Source organism: Cnephaeus nilssonii (assembly GCF_951640355.1).
Source record: "Cnephaeus nilssonii genome assembly, chromosome: 15".
NCBI lineage: Eukaryota > Metazoa > Chordata > Mammalia > Chiroptera > Vespertilionidae > Cnephaeus > Cnephaeus nilssonii.
Genome location: NC_137086.1, coordinates 60,150,788 through 60,172,713, shown reverse-complemented (window position 1 = coordinate 60,172,713; position 21,926 = coordinate 60,150,788). Strand labels below are relative to the sequence as shown.

The 21,926-nt window shown below is 59.7% G+C and overlaps 1 protein-coding gene across 1 annotated transcript in view; it reads left to right on the top strand.

Annotated features, from left to right (window-relative positions):
* Positions 1-21,926, top strand: part of KCNIP3 (potassium voltage-gated channel interacting protein 3) — a gene marked incomplete at both ends in the record, with an annotated part of 61,153 nt that overhangs the window by 7,303 nt on the left and 31,924 nt on the right. The window contains one exon of the mRNA XM_079792471.1: positions 5,895-6,060. Within this exon, the coding sequence (XP_079648597.1) occupies positions 5,895-6,060 (166 nt within the window). The remainder of the gene's footprint in view (positions 1-5,894; positions 6,061-21,926) is intronic.

Below are 21,926 nucleotides of genomic sequence, written 5' to 3'. Positions count from 1 at the left end.
GGCAGAGCCCTTCTTCCTGGAGCCAGTGACCTCCAGGCAGGCCCCCTGGACACACCCGAAGTTGAGCAAGTTGGGCTGAGTCCTCATTGACCTTGAGTGGGTGAGAGCGCAGCACTGGGCCGGGGGAGCTGGGTAAGAGGGTGTGAGAAAGAAACTAGGGCAGGGTGTGGGCTCCAGTTGGTTGATTTGGAGGAGGGTCTAAGTGACCTCGAGAGATTGGTATGCGCATGAAATAAGGCACATAGTAGGTGTATCACCATGTGGCCTCCTGTCTGTCCCTCCCCTGCTCCTCATGGGCAGGGGACTTGGAAGCACTCTGAGACCTGCCCCTGGTCCTCTTGGCCAGGCAGGAGCTGGAATTCTCGGGGCTCTGGGGTGAGTGTTAGGGCCCGGCCCTGCCCACCTGCAGCCTCTGCCCAGAAGGAACCTTGTAGACCTCAGAGGAGGCAGCAGGTCCCCGGTGCCAGCCTAGGGCCATTTCTGGGACCTGGACCAGAATGCCCCCCACTGCCACATGAGCAACGGGGGACTCAGCTTGACCCGAGGGCCCAGATCGTCTGGCTTCATTGGTCTCTGTCACTTAACTTGGGCCATCCCCTGAGGCCCATGGAAGATGGAAGCTCTGTCCCCTGTTGCAATGACACTGACATCAAGTGATGGGGGGAGGGAAGGTAAATTATGGAGAGTGTCATGGGACTTGAATCCAATCATTAGTTAATATTTATTGAGGGCTTTGTGTGTGGTTGTATTTTTTAATACTCTTCTGTGTGTGAGTGTAAGAGAGTGTTTCTGACTTGAAACTTGAGATAATTGTAGATTTTCATGCAATTGTAAGAATAATACAGAGAGATTCTGCCCTGATGGTAGCATCTTGAGAAACTGTACTGCAAAGGTCACAGCGGACATGACAGTGGTGCTGTCCACCAGTCTCATCTGGCCTTCCTAGTTTTACATGTGCTCATTCGTGTGTGTGTGTGTGTGTGTGTGTGTGTGTGCATGTGTGTGTGCTTAGTGTTTGTGATTCTATGTACTTATGCAGCTTTGTGTTTCCACCACCGCAGTCACAACACAGCGCAGGTCCATTACAAGCATCTCATGAGCTGCCCTTGTATAGCCGCACCTCCCTCCCGCCGTCTCTGCCCCATTATTAACCCCTGGCCCACTAATCTGTTGCAGTGCTAAAATGTTGTCATTCTATATAAATAGACTTGTACAGTATGTGATCTTTTGGGGTTGGCTTTTTTCATTCAGGATCATTTCCTAGAGATTCATCCAGTTTATTGTTTGCAACAATAGTCCATTCCTTTTGTTGTTGTTGTTAATCCTCACCTGAGGATATTTTTCCCATTGCTTTTCAGAGACAGTGGAAAGGAATGAAGGAGAGAGAGAGAGAGAGAGAGAGAGAGAGAGAGAGAGAGAGAGAGAGAGGAAGAGAGAGAGAGAGAGAGAGAGAGAGAGAGAGAGAGAGAGAGAGAGATCTGAGAGAGACACATCAATTGGTTGCATCCTACACATGACCTGACGGGGGGCAGAGAGTGAACTGTAACCCAGGTATGTGTACCCTTGACTGGGAATCGAAACCATGACCCTTCAGTGTGCAGGCCAATGCTCTAACCACCGAGAACACTGGCCAGGGTAATAGTCCAATCCTTTTGATCGCTGCCTAGTACTCCATGGTGTCACCCAAAAAAGCACACCTCAGGCCTGTCTAGTTGGGGACTATTACAGGTGAAGCTGCTGTGGACACTTGTGTGCAGGCTTTTGTTTGGTGGGATAAATGCTCAGGGCGCAATGGCTGGGTTGGACGGCAGTTGCATATTTGCTTTTTAAAAAAATGTATTTTATTGATTTTTTACAGAGAGGAAGGGAGAGGGATACAGAGTTAGAAACATCGATGAGAGAGAAACATCGATCAGCTGCCTCCTGCACATCCCCTACTGGGGATGTGCCCGTAACCAAGGTACATGCCCTTGACTGGAATAGAACCTGGGACCCTTCAGTCCGCAGGCCAACGCTCCATCCACTGAGCCAAACCGGTTAGAGCGCATATTTGCTTTTTTAAGAAGCCACCAACTGTTCTCCAGAATGGCTAACGCATTACCTCCCGATCAGGATCCGCATGCGGAGTGAGTGGTTCCTCTGCATCGTTCAGACATTCGGTGCTGTCACTACTTAGCCATTCCGAGAGGTGTGAGTGACATCTCATGACAGCTTTCGTTTGCATCCCCAGGTGGCTGATGGTGTTGAACTTCTTTTCATGTGCTTCTTGGCCACCTGGGCGTCCTCCTCGGGGAAAGGTCTGTGTGTGGCTTTGCCATCTTCTCACGGATACTCTGTTCTTTTACTGTTGGGTTTTGAAAGGGAGGGCCTCCTGAGTGCTGGGCGCTTTATGGGGAAGAGAAATTCACACAACAGGCCAGGGCCAGCCCTCAGAGCTGACATGGGCAGGGGAAGCGGGAAGCAGACAGAAAGTGCATCAGAAAACAAATACATAAGATCAAGTCTAACGCCTACATGCTGTAAGGCACTGTAAGTGCTGAGACTGAGCCTGCATGAAGGAGGGCAACCTGGAGGTGAGGGGAACTCCTAGTACCTGACCTGAAGGAGGCCTGAGAGAGAGAAGGGGTCAGCCTTGAGAGTCCAGGGGATAAAGTGTGCAGGTGGAGGGGGAAAGTATGCAGGTGGAGGGGAATGTGCAGGTGGAGGGGGGAATGTGCAGGTGGAGGGGGGATGTGCAGGTGGAGGGGGGAATGTGCAGGTGGAGGGGAATGTGCAGGTGGAGGGGGGAATGTGCAGGTGGAGGGGGGGATGTGCAGGTGGAGGGGGGAATGTGCAGGTGGAGGGGGAAAGTATGCAGGTGGAGCGGAATGTGCAGGTGGAAGGGGGAATGTGCAGGTGGAGGGGGGAATGTGCAGGTGGAGAGGGGGATGTGCAGGTGGAGGGGGGGATGTGCAGGTGGAGGGGAATGTGCAGGTGGAGGGGGGGATGTGCAGGTGGAGGGGATGTGCAGGTGGAGGGGGGGATGTGCAGGTGGAGGGGGGGATGTGCAGGTGGAGGGGGGATGTGCAGGTGGAGGGGGGACTGCGCAGGTGGAGGGGGGGATGTGCAGGTGGAGGGGAAGTGTGCAGGTGAAGGACAGCAGGCTGTGCTGGGCATGTGAAGAGCAGGGTGAGGTGGTGGCAGACAGATGAGATGAGGCTGACCAGGGGCAGGCAGGGCTAGATTGGAGTGGGGCTTTGCAGGTTTCACCAGGTCATTGGGGTTTTATCTGAAATGCCCCTGGGTGTGCTAAGCTGGTGTGAGGGGGGATTTGATTCGTGTGGGGGTCTCCTCACTGACCCAGCTGTCCTAGACTGTTACCTCCCAGCACAGAGGCCCAGTGGGGTGAGAGGGTGGTGTGTCATCTCTCAGGGCCCCCCTCCCTTTGGTGCCCCAGAGGCTCCCAACCCAGGGGAGGGAGCAGGAGTGGCTATAACAGTCCCTGACAGCCCAGCCAGACCCTCTCCCAGACAGACAAGTGTCAAATATTCATGAGGATGAGAAGCTGTCACTCCCCTGCCCTCCCCCGAGGTCTGATGGGCCTAGTCCACAGGACTCAACCCCTCCGGGTGGCTATGTGGTCCTGCCCCAACTCAGCCACTGTGGGCCCCTCATTCCTCCTGTAAGGACCCCCCTTCATCGGAGTGGCTCACAGGGGCCCAGTCCCTCAGTCATGTGGAGGACCTGGGCCAGGGCTCCTGCCATCCCCCTCCCTGGACCCTGCTCAGGGAGAACACACCGGGGCTCCTTGCCGGGGAGCACAGCGGAGCCTTTGTGAGCAGGGACTCTGCCGTGACTAGGGGGCTGGGGAAGCCCTTCTCAATGTTCCAGGCCTCTCAGGGGGCTTGGCCCCAGGAGAGCCAAGGAGCTCTTGGCCAAGACCGCCTGACGGTGGAGCCAGGCGGCCATGAGCGGTGTGGCCCTGAAATGCAAGTCTCCACTGGGACTTCTTTCCTTATTTTTAAAATGGGGGGTGGCATTGCCGACCTCTAGGTTGTCCTGACGATGAGATGACACTGAGACCCAGACTGGAATGCAGGAAGGGAGGTCTTGGCTGGTCGTGGGCCTCCAGGCTTTCCAGGAGGAACGGACCCAGGGCCCCCGCTGGTCTCTCCCGTCAGCTCAGGCCTGGGCTGCAGGAGTACCAGGGCCAGGGGTGCCAGCCCTGTCCTGTGAGGGGGTCCTGCCCAAGGCTCTGAGGCCACCTCAGTTTCTCCCTCTGACATTGTCCACTAACCCAGAGCCCTCAGCAGAAATTCATGCGGCAACGAAGCAGCAGCTGCCTGTCTCCTCTCACCCCACCCTGGGACCAAAATAAAGACTTTATTCATCAAGGCCATTTCTCTCCTGAATAAGATCATTAATAATGGAGAAGACAGCCCCAGCCAGTTTGGCTCAGTGGATAGAGTGTCAGCCTGCAGAGCGCAGGGTCCTGGGTTGGATTCCGGTCAAGGGCACGTACCTCGGTTGCAGGCTCCTCCCCAGCCTGAGTGCAGGAGGCAACCAATCGGTGTGTTTCTGTCACATCAATATTTCTCTCTGTCTTTCCCTCTCTCTTCCACTCCCTCTAAAAATCAGTGGAGAAATATTCTCAGGTGAGGATTTAAAAAATAAAAATAAATAATGGAGAAGATGCCCCCCTGGAGGGTGTGTGTGCATGTATGTATGTGAGTACATGTGAGTATATGTGAGTATGTGTTCGTGTGTAGGTGTGTGGAGGGGCCTCCCTCAGCATCCCTGGCATCCTGGGACCCTGTCTCCCCTGCTTGCTCCCTCTTTATGTGCCATCAGGATGGCAAGGTTGCTGCAGCTCTGGGCACCACTTCCCCTGCCTCCTTGCCAGGGTGAGCCTTGGAGGAGGAGAGGAATGTGGGGGTGTTACCAAGGAGGGTGTGTGGTGGGAAGTGGCTTGGGGGGCTGATGACTATGAGAGGGGCATCTGGCAGCTGGCACCAGGCTGGGGAATGCCCCAATAGTCAGGATTAGGGGTTTGGAAATGGACCTGGTGGTCACTTCACCAGATACTGACCAGAAAGCCCAATTCCTCCCAAAATGTGTTTGAGCCTCATGGGGGTCCTCCCAGCTTTGCTGTGTGACCCTGTGCAGGGCCACTGCCCTCTCTGGGCTTCAATCAAGGGAGAGGTTGTGATCTCTAAGGGACTGTCCAATTCTGACAACCAGACCCATGCCAGGGCGGGAGTTTGATGAGCAAGTCTAGACCTCATCTCCCTCCTTCCAGGGACCCCATCGTGTGCCAGATCAGAGTGCAGAGTGGGGAGCCCACAGGCCCTGCCCTCGACCCGGAGTTCCACTGCACACAAAGGCAGACCCAGTCCCTCGGCCCAGAAGCTGGGGGACCCTCGTGGCTGGGTCCTAAAGCATGAGTAGGGCTCCCTGGCCCTGAGAGGAAGGCTTTCCACAGCCAGTGGGCAGCACAGCCGGCGGGAGAGTGGTGTGTTCACAGCCAGGCTGGCACGGCCGGAGGAGAGTGTGTGTGGGAGGCAAATGGCCTCGGTGGTCATTCTCCACCCACTGCTCTGTCCTGGGCACTGGGCTGCTCTCCTAGCGGACACAGTCTGTGCCTGCAACGTGCCCTCGCCATGCAGACCACGGTTCCTGCGCAGAGAGGTAGGCTGGTGAGGCACTGGGCAGGAGATGGCTGGTGCAAGAGGGAGCGGGCCCTGCAACGCTCTGGCTGGGACTGGGGGCTCCTGGCATGCAACCCTGGAAGACAAGTCCCTGGGTGGAGTTAAGGAGGGGACGGCCTTGCCCAGGAAAGTGGGGGAGCCTGGAGCCATCTGGTGGTCCCCTTCATGAGCAAGGGCTCAGGACCCCTCTGCCTGTTCCTGCTGCAGGAGATGATGAAGGTGTCCGATGGCAGCCTCCTGGGGGACCCTGGGCGCACACCACTAAGCAAGAAGCAGGGTGTCAAGTGGCAGAGGCCGAGGCTCACCCGCCAGGCCGTGATGCGGTGCTGCCTGGTCAAGTGGATCCTGTCCAGCGCTGCCCCACAGGGCTCAGGTAGGGCTGGGGTGGGGCTGGGGATCTGGTTGGAGCTCTGTCCTGTCTGGGGGCTCAGAGATCACCCTGGGGGCCCAACCCAGGCCACACCACCTCTGTCTCCATCAGAGACGTTTTCATTCATTCGCGCCCACCCTCATTCATCCATGCAGGCCACTGAGCTCAAGGCAGGGCCTCCGAAGGTGGAGACAGAGGGCTGGGACCATGCTGAGGCGCTACTGGGGTAGCTGGTGGGGTGGAGCCCAGTTTCAGAGGCTGACAGGCTGGGCTTGCTGCACCCACCTCACCGGCTGGGTAACCTGGGGCCGGAACTCATCCTTTCTAAGTCCTCTGTTGCCCGGCCAGTGTTGCTCAGTGGTTAAGCATCGACCCATGAACAGGAGGCTACGGTTCAATTCCTGGTCAGGGCACATGCCAGGGTTGTGGGCTTAATCCGCAGTTGAGGGGCGTGCAGGAGGCAGCCGATCAATGATTCTCTCTTGTTTCTATCTCTCTCTCCCTCTCCCTTCCTCTCCGAAATCAATAAAAATATATTTAAAAAGGGGGGCCTGGTGCCCACCTGCAGGGCACATGGGAAGATGGGCAGCAATGTGTGCAGGGGTCTGGGAAGAGCGGCCCTCCCGAGTGCATGCAGGGCTGGTGCTGGGGCTTTGCCGGGCCTGTGTTCTGGGTGTTTGTGAGGCATGGATAGAAGTGGTTGCCCTGTGCTGGCCGTGGCAGTATCTGGTGTTTGCTGTGTGTGACCTTGTGCAGCCCCCGTCTTCTCACACACATGCACAGACCATGCACTCACACCTGTGCACACCTACCATGCACACCTGTGCATCTGCTACATGTGTGCACACCTGCTCACCATGCACATACACATATCATACACAGGTGACCATGCCACACGCAGGCACACACACAAATAGGTGTGCATGAGACTCTGCCGCTCTGACTTTGAGGAAAAGGTGCAGATGTGGCTCTGACAGCTGTCTTGTTTGTTGTCTCAGACACTCTGATTTCCAGGGGCCTCAGTCCCCTTCGCTGGAGAATGGGCACAGCCGTGGCCCCATTCCCCCAGCACGATGGGGTAGGGGTGAGGAGGGGATCCGGCACAGAGGCTGGTAGCCAACTCCAGCCAGGCCTGTGTCCTTCCCCTGAGAACCCACTCCAGGGGGCTCCCACCCCCTCCAGCCCCACCTCTGCTTCCCCAGGAGCCCCTGCCTGTCGGTGCTGCTCTGTCACCTTGGCCTGACATTTGTTCTTGGCCTTCCGCACAGTGGCCTCCCACGGGAGCTCTGATGCACGCGAACACGTGTGCGGTCCATGTGCGGCCCATGTGCACTCCTCCACTTCAGGGCAGGTGAATAGCTTTTGCAGGTGGCAGAAACATGAAGCCATTACAAGTTTATGCAAACTGCTCACCTGGGAAGCTCCCACACGATGCTGACCATGCTGCAGCCGGATAAACACTGGGCAGTCCCTGTGGAGAGCAGAGGAGGGGAGCGTGGCACTCCTGACTGACACGGCCCCTCCTCCCTCGCTAGAGGCTTCGTTCTCCCCCCCCCCCAACCCCCCCACCCCCCGCCGTGGAATGGCTTTCCCTGGTGGCAGCACAAGATCCTCCCCTTCCTCCGGAGATCTTGCAGCCCCTCGGCCTGGCCTCAGTGTCTCCCTGTCTCTCCCTCCCTACTTCTCTCCGTCCAGCACCCCGCCCCGCCCCAGGCCTTTCTCTGTCTCCAGTTTCCGACTTTCAGGCTGGGCTGGGTGCGGTGCGCCACCCCTTCGCTGGGGCTGGGAGCACACGGAGCGGAGCGTGGGTGGACGTGGAGAAAGGCGAGCTGGGAGCAGGCTTGCTGTGTTTAAGGCCACAGTGAGGGGGCCGAGGGGACCACACCCACACGTCCCGCCTTCAGCTCGGGGTGGGCTCTGAGAGGGCAGGGCCTTTCACATTCAGCTCCCACCCAGCGATCTGGACGTGTCTGCTGAGCAACTTGGAGGGGGAGGGGGGCAGGCCCAAGAGCCATCAACGGCTCTGGGTGGATGTGTTTACCAGGCAGCTCGCTAGGCAGCGCCGATCACTGTTGACTAAAAACTTGATTGGTGCTCAGGGAGGTCACATGACCCAGCAGGTTGCGTGGAGTGAGGGGCAGCGTGGGTTCTGACCTGGGGCCTCTCGCTCTGCCCACCCTGACCCGTGTCTCCCGTGTGTTTTCTCTCGGGAGCTGAGGGAAGAGGGAGCTTCTGGGGTTTGTGTGGGCAGCGGAGACCATGCCTGCCGCCCCCATCCCACACGTCCTGTGTGTGTCGCACAGGACGGCACCTCTGGTCACACGGAGGGCAGTGTTGGCACCTGAAATGCCGACTGAGCAGCCGGGCGCCCTGCGCCTCCGGGAGCTTCCTCGGGCTCTGGGCACTGGGAACAATGGGCGCCATTCAGTGCAGCTCCGTGGCACCAGCGGAGAGTGGCGGGCAGCGAGACACTGTGCCCGTTGTCAGGGTTTTTCCATTCACAGAAGCCAGTCAGAGAGGCGGGTTTCTGGGGCAGCCAGAGCAGAAGCCCGGCCCAGGCCCGGGAAGCCGCACTGTGTCACTGAGCTTGGGCCACCTCGGCCCCGAGCGGGGGCGACTCAGGGGCCAGAGTCCTGCGGGCCCAGGCTGACCAGCTGCCGCGGCGCCCTGCGTCACTCCTGGGCTGCGAAGGGCCCCGTGGAATGGATGTGCCCGGGCAAGGGGGACACAGGGCAGGCACAGTGCCCCCCTCGTCCTCCCCAGCACTGGGGGCCATCTCAGTGGCCCACAGGCAGCGCCCCTCTGAAAAGCATTCTCCTTTGGGATCTGAAACCTCTAGTCCGGAGTCAACGGTATTGGAAGTGGAAAGCGGAAGGACTGTGCGTGGTTGGCCGGATGGTGTGAGGGCCACCGCCACCGCTTCCCTCGGCCCCTGGACCCGTGTTCCTGGCCGGAGGGGCAGCAGCACCAGCTTCCCACAGGACAGCCCCGAGCCTCGCGCTGGTCTGAACCAGCTGACAGGGGCGCCCCCGCTGCTCTGTGAGGCTCTGGGCACTGGGGCAGGGTGAGGCCAGGGGTCTTGTAGGCACCGGCCTGTGGCTACACTTCCTTGTTGTAAAACGAGTCGCTGATGAGAACAGTGGTGTGCGGGACACTGTGATGGGTGGTGGCGTTGGCAGAAGCCGGCGGCAGGGAGGAATGAGTGAGAGACCCTGCCGGAGGGAAGGGATGCAGTGTAGCTGGCCTGCCACCTGCTGGCCGGCTGGGCACTCGACAGCAGCTGCGGCCAGCCCTGCCCAGCCCAGCCCAGCCCAGCCCAGCCCAGCCCTGCCCAGCCCAGCCCAGCCCAGCCCAGCCCTGCCCAGTGAGGGACCTAAGGAGCTTTGGTCCACCGCAGCCAGGCAGACAGGCCATCCTGCCCACCTGACCCGGGGCCGCCTCAGGCCCTTCAGAGAGCATGGCAAGAGACTGGTTGCCACTCCTCCAACCTTGTTTCCTCCCCTCCCCTGGCCCTTGAACAAGTGGTTGGCAACTGCCCAGGACATTGCAATCTGTATCCCAGGCCACCTCTCCTGCCAGGCCACGTGGGCCAGCAGACATGTTCAACATTCTGCCTGCCAGGGCGATCTCCCTTCTCCACGTCCCTCCCCCAGTGAGCCGTCATGCCAACTTAGAGTTGGTGCCAGCATTTCCGGCAGCTCTCAACATACGAACACGTCTCCTAAAATGGTTTTGGGACTCCCCAGAGGGCCTGGGGTGTGGGTTGAGGGAAAGATGGCAATGCAGCTGTTTACCAGGGGGGTGGGGGGCTGAGCCCCTACATACACACCTGAGCCTTCTCGATGCCTCAACCCTAAGCCCATACAGAGCACCTGTGCACGACGATGGTGCCTTAGCACCCAGGGAGAGTTGATATGCGCTCCTGGTGGGCATCCCGGTCTCAGGGCCACCCGGCGGCCCACCGTCAGGCCTCCCCTCTCCATGGGAGCCCAGTAAGAAGCCACTCGTTCTATGTCCAGAGAGAAGGGATCCTGGTTTTGCTCAAAACCCGAGGAGACCATGGAACGTTGCATGGGGCCCGCCAAGGGCCCTACAGGACCTGGCGCGCCATGGAAATGTGCTTGGCCCTCAGGCCCAGGGCAGAGCAGCCTCAGCTGCTGCCGGCCTTCGCTGGCTCTCAGGAAGCAGCCCGGAGCCGCCACTAACTGGTGCGTCAGAAAACCCGCCGAACACGGCACTTGCATGTAAGAGAAACGCGAGCGACAGTGACTTCACTTAGAGGCTAGCAGCTCCCCTGAGCACCTGGGCTGGCAGTGGCCGGCAGCACCTTAGCTGCTTCAGGATGTCAGAGTCCAGGCCTTTGGGTTTCCCTGCCCTTTCCCTCCGTCGCAAGGTCGTTGCTTTGGCTCCAGCCGCCGTGGCTCTGCTCCAGGCGAGAGGAAGGGGGAAGCGGGGAAAGGGAAGTGGTGGTGCCCACCTCAGGAAGGCAGCGCCCGCAGACACTCCTGGGGGACTCAGGCGCCCCCGCTGCGAGGAAGGCGGGGAGTGGCAGTTTCTAAGCTGGGCACGTGTCCACCTCCGACAACGAGTTGTGTCGTTGAAACAGCAGAGGAGGGTGGATGCTGCTGTGGCATTCTCTGCCAGCCGTGCCTCCGGGGGTCATGGCGACAGAAAGCACCGCTGCCCAGAGGCCCTGAGCAAGCTGCCGGCACACACCAGGCTCGCAATGACTGTGGGGGGAGGGGTGGTCGGTCAGCAGTTCCTCCTCCAGCACACACTTGATTTTCCCTATCCTCCTCATCAGAGGGACCCCTGCCTGTCTCCCCATTTTGTAGAGGCGCCAGCAGGGCTGGGGAATGGGGTCAGTGAGCAGAGGCCAGGCCCACCCATCCCCCAGCCCTGCCCAGGGTCCCTGGCCCCTGAGCCTCCCGCAGGGGCTGGGCAGGAGCAGGGCTGCTCCTTCTGGAGCAGAGAAGCCCTGGGACCTGGATGAGGCCCCTTGGCAGTGAGATTACACCCTCAGCCAACATTCACACCAGCGGCACCTCCTCATCGGTGTGGGGAGCTCAGGAGCGAGGCCACCCCCCCCCCCTCCCCCAGCCCAGGCAGCTGCAGGAGCCCTTCACCTCCAGGAAGTGGGCTCCAGGCTCAGGGAAGGGGCCTGGCCGGCCCTGGGTGGGAGCGGGGATCCCGGCTGAGGGCTGAGGAAGGCCCAGAGAGCAGGAGGGTAGACAGGCTGAGACCCGCAGGAGAGACGCTGAGACGGACCAGAGGGGGGAGAGAGAGCATTCTGGAAGAAAGGCTCTGGGTGTTCAGTTGGGGAGAGGCAGGCAGAGGACGGACAGAGCTGGCAGGGTGGCAGAGTGAGGGCGAGGGCAGGAGCGGGGCCCCTGGGACCAGGTCAGGCCCAAGGATGGCAGGGTGTGGAGAGGCCCTGGCCCGGCCTGGGGGGCCGCCCCGAGGCTGCAGAAGGGCCAGCATGGCTGCCAGAAGTTCCTGGGCAAGGCCACCAGCTCTTCTTCCACTTCATCTCTGGGAACCAGGCTCGAGGTGAGGAGCGCTCAGCAGGGCAGGATGAGGTGAAGGAAGGGGCTCCGAAGGGCACCCACCTAGAACAGGGCGGGTGACTGGGGGCAGTGGCCCGGCCCTGGGACCTGTGGGCCGTGAGTGCCAAGCCAGGGCTCCCCTACTCGTGGGCCTGGGGAGGGAAAGGAGGCGGGGGAGGGGGGCTCCTTCTCTGGGGCCACAAACTCAGGCGCAGTCCAGGCAGACAGGGAGCCACGGCCACCTGTGCACACTGACCCCATTGCCCTGCTCCTGCGCCTCCTCCCTCCCTGGGAAGCCCTCTCCCCGCCCGTCAGAGACAGAGGTGCCGAAGGGCGAGGTGTGCACAGACCGGAAAGTGCTCAGTCAGTGACAGCCATCTTGCAGCTTCGATGAAAACCAGCCGCCCTGGGATTTCTGGCTGGGATCCAGGGGGCGCCCCTGGAGACTGCGCTCTCCAGCTCCCCTCCCGGGGAGAAGCCCAGTGTGGGAGGGACTCCTCGGCAGGCCAGACCCCCTTCCACAGGCCACCTCTACCCACGTGTGTGCGGTGCCCAGGGCTGAGCAGGACCAGGAGGGGAGGCCACGGCTCAGGAGGCAGCACAGGAAGAGAAACACCTGCAAGGGGACCCGTTTCCTTGGCTGGATGCCCGGAGGGGGGTGCCAGGAGATTTGTACTCTGCAAGGGGAGACCCCAGCAACTTCCAGTCCTGTTGTCTCCTCTTATTGGAAGGACTCAAAGGAAAGGAAGCTACAGAAACCACGCGATTCCCTGGAGAGATGCAAAGCAGAGCCCTAACACAGAGAGATGTCAGTGTAGACAGGTGACGTGTTGGCTTCTTGGCCCAACCTCACAGCCGCTTATGCGGCCCAAAGACGCTCCCCGCTGCGGGGACCATGTGCCAACGCTGAGCAGGGCTGGGCTGGGAAAGCCTGGCCTTTGTCCCCGCGCCAGCGTGAGGCCTAGTCCCCCAGCCTCTGCCTGGGGAGCCATGGCCACCTGCCCCGTCCTGAGAGCCTCGCCCAGAGCCTGGTGGGCCAATACCTGTCGGTATTTGAATGCTAACGAGTAACATGTAAAGAATAAAAACACAACCAACCACCTCAAAATCCGTGGAATAGTAATGGTTTAAAATACTCAAAAGCAATAGAAATCTCTATGAGTAAGAAGACAGAGTTCCGACAGAATGAGGTTGGCTGAGGGGGTCCGATGGCGGTGTGAGTCTGAGGCAGGGGTGTGACCTCAGCCCACTGTGGGGCTACAGGGCACAGGAGCCCAGGGTCGCCTGGGGCAGGGCAGTGACAGCCATGCTGACTGCAGCCTCGGTCACGGGGGTCTTTGCTTCTGGTAGCTTCGGGCTCAGTTATGAACAGTGTTTCCTGCTTGATATACTTGCAGCCTGGCGGGGGTGGGGGCGCTTTCTCTCGCCCCCTCTGCCTGTCTCTCCCTCTCAGTCCATCTCTGAAGGGAGGGATGCTGCTGCAGGTCCCTCACCGACAAAACACAGGCATGGGCTTGCTGGCCCCCTCGGGGCTCCTTCCAGCCCCGGGGGACGGGGCGGGGGCGCTGGCTCTGGGATGGCAGTGCGGTGGGTGGGGAGGAGGCCCTGGGAGCAGGGAGCCAGGGGGCTGAGGGCAGGCTGCCTGTGAACCCCGAGACACTGCTGAGAACAGACACTTGGCATCGAGGCAGGAACACGCAGAGGAAGCTTGGCTCTCGTCACCGTGACCCTTCAGCCCGCTCGGGGGAACTGGGCTCCTGCGCTGTGGATGGAGTTCGTGCGGACCCTGTGCTCACCTCCCAGGTCGGGGAGACTCAAGGACTCCTTTGGTCCAACATCAGAGCTCCAGACCCCGTTGACTTGGGGGTCCCCTCCCCATGACGGTCCCAGGCTTAGGGTTGGAGAAGGAAGGCAGAGTGTGGGCAGGGCCCGGGGTGTCCCCATGCCCCTCAGTTCGGGACCAGGCCAGTGCCACTTCCATGGGAGCACATGATGCCCCGTGGCCCCCTCCACGTGTGAAGGTGGCCCCTCCCCAGGTCGTCTTTCAAGGAGGAGGATGGAACTCTGAGGGTGGATCCCCGTCTTCTTCCACAGGGTCCGAGGGAGCGCTGCAGGAACACCCTCTGCCTCCGTCGCCATCGCTGGGGGTGTCCATGTCCCTCCCCTGACCCTGGTGGCCTCTGGCCCGTGTAGCCAGTGGCCATTACCCTGACCTCCTCCCGGTGTGGGTCAGACCCCCCTGGCCCTGTATCCCCTCAGCTCCAGGGACATGTGCCCAGATCCCCACAGGCTTCCCAGCAGCCCCTCAACTGGATGGGTGAGGGCAGGAGGTAAAACTCCCCAGCACACAGCCTGCCCCTCCAAAGAAGCCCTCCCTCCACCTCACAACCTCCCTCTTCCCTGCCCCTGGTGGGACGAGGAGGGGTGGTCACAGAGTCCCTTTCCCAGGCCCGAAGGGTGTGACCCGCATAGCTGGTCTTGGCCGTTGGGATCTGCCAAACTCAAGATGAAAAGTCTCACTTAACACCTGGAATCCACATCAAGACAGCCTGTCTTCTGGGCCAGGCAGCCCATTCTGCCCAGGCCCGGGGCTCCCAGGGAGGAGGCAGGCACGGGGCAGAGCCAGGGAGGGGCCAGGAACCAGGAAAGGGGGCAGAGACGGAGGCGGCAGAGACCCGAGATTACAGACACAGGTGGGCACAGCTGGCGTGAATTGTCAAAGCATCATTCTTGATGTGTTAAAAATAGAATTCTCCTGCAAATAGACAGGCTGTGTGTCAGGTTCTACAGAAGTCCTGGATGAGGGGAGCAGCAGAATGGCAAAGCTGGTTCAAAGACACCCAGGGGGTTGCAGAGAGGGCGGAAGGAAAAGCACCGAGATGAGTGTTCAGTTAGAAAAGAAACAAATCCAGGGCAGCAAAGCCCCACCCACCGGCTTATGCTCTCGGTTCGCTGATCAGTTTCCAGGCTTGTAAGATGTCTGGCCTCATCCGCGGTGCGGCTCAGGTCTGTTCCCCTGCAGAGTCAGCTGTGCCCAGCAGGTGTCAGTCGTCACCCTGCCGGATCTGAAAGGTCACACAAGGCCCAGTCCTGTGGCCTCTCTCCCTCCTCACCTGCCAGCCAAAGGGTCTCTCTTGAAGGCATTCCCGCACCTTCCCACCAGGGGGCAGCAGGGACCAACACGTCTGCGATCCTGAACCATTTTCATCTTAAGCCACCAGCTCCGCATTTTCTGACATTAATCCTCTCTCCACCCACCTCCCTTGCCTCTGCACACCTTTGGCTGTCATCTCTCATCCAGGACTTATCCTTGATCCTGGCTCCTGATGCCCTGAGCTAAGCCTGGGACAGTCTGGGACCCTCTCTCCAGCAGGCATCCCCTCCCCCTGCTGCCCATGAGTGCCTGCCCAGTTATGGGCTCTGTGTGCCTTGGGGTGGCAGTGGTTCCTTCTGGAATCACCCCAGAGGCCTCAGGAGGCCTAGGGCGTTACACAGGAAGGCTTTCCTTAGCCGTCTTCCTCGGTGTGAATGAGGGGACAGGCTCTGAGAGGGGCCATGCCCACACCCTGGCTTGTGCCCAGCCTGGGGTGGGGCTATAATGATCTGAAACAAATGCTCCCTAATACGGGCAGACCAGGCTGCTGACCACCATCCCTCGGCCGGCAGGGGACTGGCTGTCAGCCTGTCAGTAAATTCCCTCCCGTCGGTGCATGTCCTCCTTCTCTTTGAAAGGATGCCACAGACAGAGAGCAGTTTGGGTTTGTTTATTTTCTAGTGCCCTTGCATTGCAAACTAAAAGGTGACCCTATAGCCTCTTCCAAATCTGGGGGAAATGGGAGGGGTGGCTGGAAGCCTTGGGACCACATTTGAAGCCTTTGCCCTGCTGAGACTGGAAGGTTAGAAAGGAGCAGTGACGGGAGTGAGAGGCAGAGGCCAGGGACGGATGGGAGGGCAGGTGTCCTGGCTGGGCCTCGGGGACCACATTCTCCCCCACCTCCCTTCAGAGCAACGTGTGGCCATCTGGTAGGGGTCCACGGGCCTTCCCCGCCCCCCTCTGCTGGCCGAGAACTGTCCCTCCCAGAGAAGGACAAGCTGAGGACTGGCCTGAGCCGTGACCAGAATCTGGGGGGGGGGGGGGGATGACGGGGAGGGGAGGATGGCTGAGACTGCACAGGCCCCAGGACAGAGTGCAACGGAGAGTAGGCCAGTGGAAAACTGAGGGAGGAGGAATAAGGCAAAAGGCCGAGAGGAGCAACCAAGGAGCAGCCACCCAGGTGAACTGAGCCGCAGTCCCGCAGGAGGGGAGCCCGGGAAGTCTCTGCACCACCTACGTTTCCAGAAAGAAAAGAGAGCGCAGGAAGGAGGGCTCACGTGGGGCTCCCCCAGTCAGGCGGGAGGCTGCCTCCCCCAAAGCAGAGGATCTGCCCCAAAAGGGGAGTGATGATCCTGGGGCAGGTGGGGAGGGCTAAAGGGGAGGGCCAGGAGCTTAGCCTTGGGGTGGAGGGTGAGGTGCCCCGCCCCCTGGACCATGACCCCCCAGGTCACTCATCCACCTGTGAGCATGGGGGCGCATGCCAGGTGGTGGAAAGCCCCGGAGGGAGCTGCTCCTTATCCGTTCCTCCCTGTTTCTCTCCTCATCCTCACTGTCCTACCGGGGCGGTCTCTCCCTGGAGGGACTCCTCCAGCGCACACTCCACCCCGAGCAGCCAGAGTTCACAAACGAATCCCTCTCCTGCCCCAGCCCCTGGGTGGCGCCCCTTAACCTTGAGAAACCCAGAGCCCCTGAAGGTCTCCCGCCGGCTGCTCCTCAGCAGGAGGCTAGGTGGGTCCTGCCTGCTCAGAGCCTCTGCAGGGCTGCTTGTTCTCCCCCTTCAGGCCAGTTCAATGTCGCCTCCTCAGAGCACTTGCCCTGCGGTACCACCACAAGCCCAGCACGCACAGGTGCCCGATCAAATGCGCCTGACAAAGCCACTCTCTCTTCTGGGGATCCAAGCCACCTGCTCGCTGGCCCTGCAGCTTTTCCACAAGGAGAACAAGCAGGACTTCAGGCTGCCCAGCCGGCCCAGTGCTAGGGACCCCGAGAATCAGACCCTCTGCTGCCTGCGCATCACACTAACCACACCCACCTTGGCCCTGCACCCGGGGTCCCATCACCCCCTTTGCATTTGGGAATCCCAGTCCAATGGCTCTGAGGTGACAGGCAGGCCCCTGCCTGCTCTTTAAGGAAGTGTGTGCAAACACACACACACGCACACTCAGGTATGCCTGGAAGCAGGTCATTGTTTCACTTAGAGCCAGTTTGTGAGGCTTCTGAGCACCTGCCAGGCCAGAGTGAGGGGCCATCCCAGGAGAGGGACCGGTAGGCAGAGTGGGTTCTGTGCGTCCCGTGGTGCTGGGACCACAGCTCTGCCCTCAGCCAGGCCTCACTCAGGTCCTGCATGGTGGGCAGTTCCAGGAGCACCTGAGACTTAGGGAGCCGATGGTTTGTCCATCTGTCCACCCAACGTATATCTGTGAAGCGCCCCCTGAGCCTGGCACAGACCAGGGCATGAGCCCACTGGAAGGGAAGAGGAGCCAGGGGGCCGTCATCTCCACCCTCTCCTCCTTGCAGGGCCCTATCTGTCCCCACCCCCAACACAGCTGGGCACCTGCTGTAGCGGGGCCAGCAAGGCCAGGCCTGAGCTGGGGCATTTGAGGCCTGCTGCAGCCTGTGCTGGACAAACCTGGGGCTCCCCATGCCCTGCACCCTCTGGGTGTAGTTTTTCCTTGCCCACCCCTGCCCCCCTCATCTTCCCCAGGCCCAGGAAAATGGGTCACATACAATGGCAGACTCTACCCCGCCTCCAGGCCTGTGACTTGGACCTGCTGAGTTCTCATGGCACACATGGGGAAACTGAGGCCTGGAAAGAGAATGGGAACTGTGCAGGCACAGGTCTGGGGACTCCCAGGACAGTGCTCTTTCCTCTGTTCCCCACAGGTGTCTCAGCCTCAGTGTCCCTCACAGAGAGGCGGAGGGCTCTGTCTCAGCACTCCGAGGAGGTGGTGGGCGCCCTGTGGGCGGCTGAGCTATTTCCAAGCATGGATCTCACGAGGAAAGTGTTGAGGGGAGTCTGTGGGGAGGCCAGAAGCCACGTGCTGGCTTGGCTGTGTTCACTGTACATGCATGCATGTGTGTATGTGCACATAAGCATGTGTGTATGTGTGTGCACACGCTTACTATCTGCAGGTCCTCTGTGATCGATGTGGCCTTTAAGATTGCCTGTTGGGGGAGGGTGGGGAGACCAGGTGCTGTTCTTGCAGCAACAGCCTCACCCACGATCAGAGGGTCCTTAGAGATTGGCTGGCTGAGCACTGGGGCAGCCAGGATCTCAGGGTGGAGGGCTGCTGCGTGTAACATGCCTTGGCAGAGGAGTAACAAGCCAGGCACCCTGTAGGCTGTGGCCTTTGTCAACTCTTAGACATGTGTCCTTAGGCGTGTCAGCTGCTGGCTGAGCACCTCTTACTGGCCTGTGGAAAGAGGAGAGGGTGCCATGGGGAAGGGGGAAAAGTAGAGATTGGGTGAAGGGCTCTAAATGCAACCCAGAGGGTTCCTAGAAAGGGTGGGAGGGGCCTGGGCTGCAGTCCTGGCTGTGCCACTTACCAGTGAGGTGACCTTGAAAAAGTCACTTCACCCCTCGGAGCCTCTTCCTCTTCTGTGGAATGGGCAGTGATGCTAGAACTCTCTCTGGCTGCTGTGAGGGGGAAATAAGACGCAGCCCTTAGCCCAGGAGTGCCCGCACCTGGTGGGTGCTCAGTAAATGCTCTGGCTCCTGGCCCCAGGCTGAGCCTCACACCGGCCATCTCACACTGACGGGGCTACTGTCAGAGCACCCACATCTGACGCCTAGGCTGGCTCTGTATTCTACCTAAGCAAGGTCTGGCTAAGACCAGAGCCCCGGCACCTGCCCCAGATGGGCCTCACCTCCTACCCCCTGGGCCCAGGCCAGCGGGACCGGAATTTGCCAAGTCCGCCCTGGGTGTACTCTGTGCACGGAGGTGGGCGTCACCAGCCCATTTTACAGATGCGTCCTGAGGTCCAGGGAGGTTGAGCGGCCGCCCCAAGTGACCAAGCAGGAGGGCCCCTCAGAATCAGACCGCAGAGCCCGGTCCCGCAAGGAGCCCCTCACCTGTGGCTGCCAGCAGGGGACATGGCAGGGGGCTGAAGCTGCACCCCTCGGGCAGCCTGATGGGGAGTCTGTTGGGCAGGGACCCCTGCTAAGTACGCACTGGAGCACATTCACATAAGCTGAGTAAACCTTTGCAGCCATTATGGCGATTGATCGGTTCGATCCTGGGCGCTGCTGGGTAAGCCCTGCTTACTCATGCTTTCTTAAAAACAGCCTCTGCTCGCACATGGCATTAATAATTCAGCTCCTAATAGTCTCCGAGAGCAAACCTGAAAATGCCAGCTCAGGGCCTTTGTCTCTCTCTGCTCCTCCTCCCTGCCCGCGGCCCTCACCCCTTCTGCTTCAGACCCAGGCCCCATGCCCACCTGTGACCATTCCCAGTGGGGCTCAGTCTGGGGTATCTGGTGTTTCCCACAGCAGCAGCAACAGCAGGATGAGGAGGAGAAAGAAGGGGAGGGCCTGGAATAATTGAGCTGCAGGGCTGAGCGGGGAAGGGCAGGGGCAGGGAGGTCTGGCCATTGCAGTGCGGAAGAGTGGGGAGGGGGAGGGGAGGACAAGGGGGCATCTTGAGGTGACAGGGGAGGCCCATCCTGAATGGGTCCCTAGACAGGGCCCAGGCCAGCAATGCTCCTGCCGTGGGCTGGGGAGTGGGGTGGAACAAGTACTTACAGCGTCTCCTGGGTGTGAGTCTCCTGTGCTGGGCCTCGTGGCTGTTGGTGCTCGCTGGCATCCTCTGGGGCCATCTTTGAACAGGGGTGGTCTGGGAGGCTGCCCAGACTAGAGGCCACTGATAGGACCACTGAGCCCCACTTCCCTTCTTCCTCGAGGCCCACCCAGGGTGACCAGGGTGCAGGGAAGAGTCGCCTGAGCCCCCAGGCAGAGCGTCTCCCGTGAGATCCTCATGGCCAAGCAGGCCAGGCTGACGGAGGCGGACACCATGGCAGCAAGGAGGGGACCAGTGTGTGGTGGCCGGTGCTGGGCCAGCAGCCACCTCTGCAGAAGGACCACTGGGCCAGGGCACAGGCTGTGGCCCCCAATCTAGGGCTGGCATGGTCCCATGAAAACTTCTGGAACTCCTCTTCCCTCCAGCCCCAAGCCAGGCCGAGAGCATCCAGTGGTACATTTACTCAACAAGTAGTGGAGTGTGTCTGCCAGGTGCTGCCCTGGGCCCTGGGGACACTGCAGGGAACTGGACAGATCAAAACCCTCTAGAGGGTACAGCCTATCGCGGGAGATGGGTAAATAAATGATATGTCAGAAAGGATATTAGAAAAGGCTGCAGAAATTACACAGGGAGGGGAGGAGGGGGAGACACTCAAGGAAGGGTTTGGAGGGAAGGTGAATAAAGACCCGAGGGGAGGGCGAGCCAAAGGGAACGCTTTCCGGGCAGAGGTGGGCAAGCTGGCATGTCTAGGGGCAGGGAGGGGGCCCAGGTGGAGATGCCCCATGTGGAGAAGGGCCTGGGGGCCACCGTGGGGCCTCAGCTGCTCCTGGCAGTGAGGCAGAACCCAGGGTCTGAACGGCTGGGCCAGGAGCTGCCTGCCCCCTGGGCTGCCCCACCCCCGTGGCTGCTGGTGGAGGGGAAGCCTCAGGGCCCAGGAAGGAGCTGGGGCGCTCAGGCCCCACGGGCTAAATAGGTGGTAGGAAGCAGGAGGGCCTGGCGGCCTTTGAGAGTGGAGCTGACAGGATTTGCTGATGGCAGGAACCTCCGGTGCAAGAGAAAGAGAGAAGCTGAGGCTCACATGGGTGAATGTTGGGTCCTGAGCACCTAGAGGTCCGGGCGGGGGGGGGGGGGGGGTAGTTATTTACTGCGGAGAGCATGGAGGAGCAGCGCGGCATGGGGGAGGGCCTGGTTAGGTTTAAGGCATCTGCTGGCGTCCTAGTGAGTATTAAGCCGCCGTTAGCAGCTGGGATGTGAGGGAAGCTGGACTGCAGAGAGAACATTGGGAGCCTTTGCACATAGACAGGATTTAAAGCCAAAAAACTGGATGGAGTGAAGGTCTCCGGCTCTTGTCCCCCACCCTGAGTTCAACCCCTGTCGTCTACAGCAGGTTTCCATTTATTCCATCCAGAAAGACACCATCCATGTTCCAGAAAGCCACCTCCATCCTGTTCTAACTACTCGCTGGGCTGGGTGAGGGCTCGCAGTATTTCACATTCGTGTTGAGCTGGAGGTGGGGCCCTGGCTCAGCCCGGCCAGTGAGACCCTGCCCAGGTCTTCTGACAGTGAGTGGTCCCATGTCTGGAGCGGAGAGACTGTGACACGCAGGCCTGACATTAGTAGCTGAGTGTCAAGCCACGTGAAGGAACATTTGGGGAGAGAGGCTGACATGCTGAGTGGGAGTGGGAGAAGTGAGAACACGGTTTGAGCTCATGCTTCTGATCATTTCTGTCCCCTTCTCTTCCTGTGGTTTGGTTTAAGGGACAACAAATCCCTCTGCCTGAGTAGGTGAACCCAGGAGCCCTAACACAGCACCTCAGCAGGCAGATGGTGAGGGGCATGTGGACAGGACACCAGGGAGGCCAGCACACACCTGGCCTGGGCAAGTGTCACCTTCAGGAGAATTTGCTGCACACCACCTGAGAGAGGGGTTAGCGAGGTGGAGCTCTGGCTGCTATTCGACACGTGTTTGGAGAGTACACGTGTTAGGAGAGTACACATGTTAGGAGAGTACTCGTGTTAGGAGAGTACACGTATTAGGAGAGTACACGTGTTAGGAGAGTACTCGTGTTAGGAGAGTACTCGTGTTAGGAGAGTACTCGTGTTAGGAGAGTACACGTGTTAGGAGAGTACACATGTTAGGAGAGTACACGTGTTAGGAGAGTGCTCGTGTTAGGAGAGTACATATGTTAGGAGAGTACACGTGTTAGGAGAGTACTCGTGTTAGGAGAGTACTTGTGTTAGGAGAGTACACATGTTAGGAGAGTACACATGTTAGGAGAGTACACATGTTAGGAGAGTACACGTGTTAGGAGAGTGCTCGTGTTAGGAGAGTACATATGTTAGGAGAGTACACGTGTTAGGAGAGTACTCGTGTTAGGAGAGTACTTGTGTTAGGAGAGTACACATGTTAGGAGAGTACACATGTTAGGAGAGTACACGTGTTAGGAGAGTACACATGTTAGGAGAGTACTCGTGTTAGGAGAGTACTCGTGT